Raw genomic sequence first — 2,500 nt, 5'->3', positions numbered from 1 at the left:
TCCTGGGGAATGAGAACACGGACAAATAAGATGAACTTTTTTTAAAGAAACCTGTAGATCTTTAAAAATGACAAAAAAAACATTGGAAGAGAGATTCTAGGTAAAGCTAAAACCACTAGCCTGCTAAACATCTGTAGTCTGTTGGTTCCAGAAGGTAAGTAGTGCTGTGTTGGTTTTAATAATGACCTGTTGTTCCACCTCATGACTCCCATCAGATTAGATCAAGTATCACCCTGTGTGTTTATGTGGTATTTGTCAGATCAGCCAATGGTAGGCCAGCCGTGTGCATGTGCGCGTGTGTGTGTGTGTGTGTCACATGCCATGTTTAATCCAGGCCATTACACAGTTATAGTGCAGCTCCACAGGGGGCCCAATTAGAGTAGATTAGATTAGATTAGATTATTAAGGGGATGCTGGCCACTCCCTACAAGGGTGTTTAAGTGTGTGTGTGTGTGTGTGTGTGTGTGTGTGTGTGTGTGTGTGTGTGTGTGTGTGTGTGTGTGTGTGTGTGTGCGCGTGCGACCTGCAGTCTCTCTCAGAGTATCTTCCAGTTAAAACAGACCAGGAAGATGAAGAGGAGATGCACACAGATACAACATAGCTAACAGACACAGCAGTGGAACAACAGCGGTTCTTTATTCCATTGGACATCTAATCCCAACAACGCCTCATCCCATTGGACAGAGGAGCATTCTGAATATCAATCATCAATCTCATTGGACATTTGTTGACCAACCTACCACTCAGTCTACAGCTGTACAAAGGAACTGTCTGACTTGATATGTAGGATAGTCGATATGTCACAGTCATTGACGAACCTGCACTTTACATCAGAACAGAGTCATTTTGAGACATCAGAACTGCTCTGACACCAACAGAGCTGTTTTGAACTTCCTTATTTCCATCGTCTTCAAGAGGTGAGTTTTTCATTTCTTGACGCTCGCCGGTTAGAAAATTGAGCATTTGGATGCTTTAAAAACATCTCAAATCTTAGTTTGCCAAGCATTGATGAGCCACAGACACAGCTTCTTCAGTCTGGTATCAGTATACTGCCTTCCTTTTCTTTTCAACAAGAAACGCATTTATTTTGAGTCTGTTTGTGAAACAGTGTTGAGACTCTCAATGACAGAACTTGATTTCTGGAACCTTGAAACAGTGAACCATTCAGCGTCGGCAGTGAGAAACTGTCATGGACTTCAGGTGCTCAACATTCACCTTTCTCCTGGTGTTGAGGACAGTGTTGATTTGAGCTTGATCCACTATTTGAAGAATCTAAACGACATGGAGGTTTCTGTTCATTTCAATATCAATATGAGCTCAATGCCCTTTGTGACCCTCCGGGGGTCTTGTCTCATGGCTGAGGAGACTTGCCTTGTGTTACTTTCACATCACAAACATCACCTCAGAGCAGTTCTGTTTGATACATCTGAAATGGCTGGATTTAAGGGACATGGTAAACTGAGGTTCTTATACCTAGGTGATAACAGGATTTCTCAGATTACAGAGAACAGTTTCTTTGCCCTACACAGCTTGGAAACCCTAACACTTTAATATAACCCAGTCATAAACATCAGCATTCATCCACCTCACCTCCCTAAATAACATATAGATATATTTAGATATATATTTAGACTTTCCTCCTCCTCCTAGTGAGTCACAGACAAGTTGAAATCTGACCCATATATTTGGTGTCTTCCCTTACTCTCAACATCACCATGGACAGCACCCCAAAACAAGACTTTTTCCTTCAGCTCACTACTCCATCTAATGTGATCTTCAAGACTGCTGGAGACCATTCTTCCAGTCAGTTGTCTACCTCAAGGCCATGACAGATATCTCCTGTATGGGTCTCACTTTGCTGCAAAGTACTTCACCTCTCTGCAAGAGTTTGAGTTCCAGTTTGAGTTCCAGTTGGTTTTCTCACCAGAGTTTGTGGACATGAGTGACCTGAACAGGCTTGTGCAGCTAAGGTGTCTGACACTGATGAAAGTGGACCTCATCGTTCAGCCAGCTCTGGGTATCATGTTCCACAATCTATCCAGACTGGAGAGCCTGAATCTTATTGAATGTAGAATCCTCACTCTGGAGGAGGAGCTGAGCAGAGACCTGCAGTCCCTCAGTGTGATTAAATGTCCTGCTATAGAGGAGTTCAGCATGTTGGACAGCTTTCCAGAGCCCCTCACCTTCCTGAGGTTTATGGAGTTCTCTGGTCCTCACCTGCACTGCAGCTGTGATAATGCCTGGCTGGACAACTGGGCCAGGAGACAGCAACATGTCCAGGTCATATTTTGGCTTGAGGGAGAGCTGGAGATGACATGCAAAAATGAAAATGGTATCCAGAACCTCCGCAGGTACTCGGAGGCCCACTGTTCCCTGGATGTGCATTTTGGAGGATGGTGCTCCTTGGAGCTGCGACTGGACACCTGGCATCTGCTGGTGGAGCACACAGACATCCTTATCCTGGTCTTCCTGGAGGACATACCCCCCTAGGCAGCTGTCT

The 2,500-nt window shown here is 44.5% G+C and overlaps 2 protein-coding genes across 8 annotated transcripts in view; both read left to right on the top strand.

Moving 5' to 3' along the window:
• LOC110526709 (cell migration inducing hyaluronidase 1) overlaps positions 1-2,500 on the top strand; it is a 145,631-nt gene that overhangs the window by 45,604 nt on the left and 97,527 nt on the right. The window lies entirely within an intron of this gene.
• Positions 1,939-2,490, top strand: LOC110526990 (uncharacterized). The gene has a single exon (XM_090221979.1). The coding sequence runs from the start codon at positions 1,939-1,941 to the stop codon at positions 2,488-2,490; it is 552 nt and encodes a 183-aa protein (XP_090078105.1).

Source organism: Oncorhynchus mykiss, chromosome 26 (assembly GCF_057628025.1).
Source record: "Oncorhynchus mykiss isolate SJ-2025 chromosome 26, ASM5762802v1, whole genome shotgun sequence".
Lineage (NCBI taxonomy): Eukaryota > Metazoa > Chordata > Actinopteri > Salmoniformes > Salmonidae > Oncorhynchus > Oncorhynchus mykiss.
Note: the sequence above shows the minus strand (reverse complement) of the source record. Positions and strands in the feature narration are given on the sequence as shown.

Coding starts and splice junctions, on each gene's coding strand:
- LOC110526990 (XM_090221979.1), top strand. CDS start 1,939: ATGAGTGACCTGAACAGGCTTGTGCAGCTAAGGTGTCTGACACTGATG.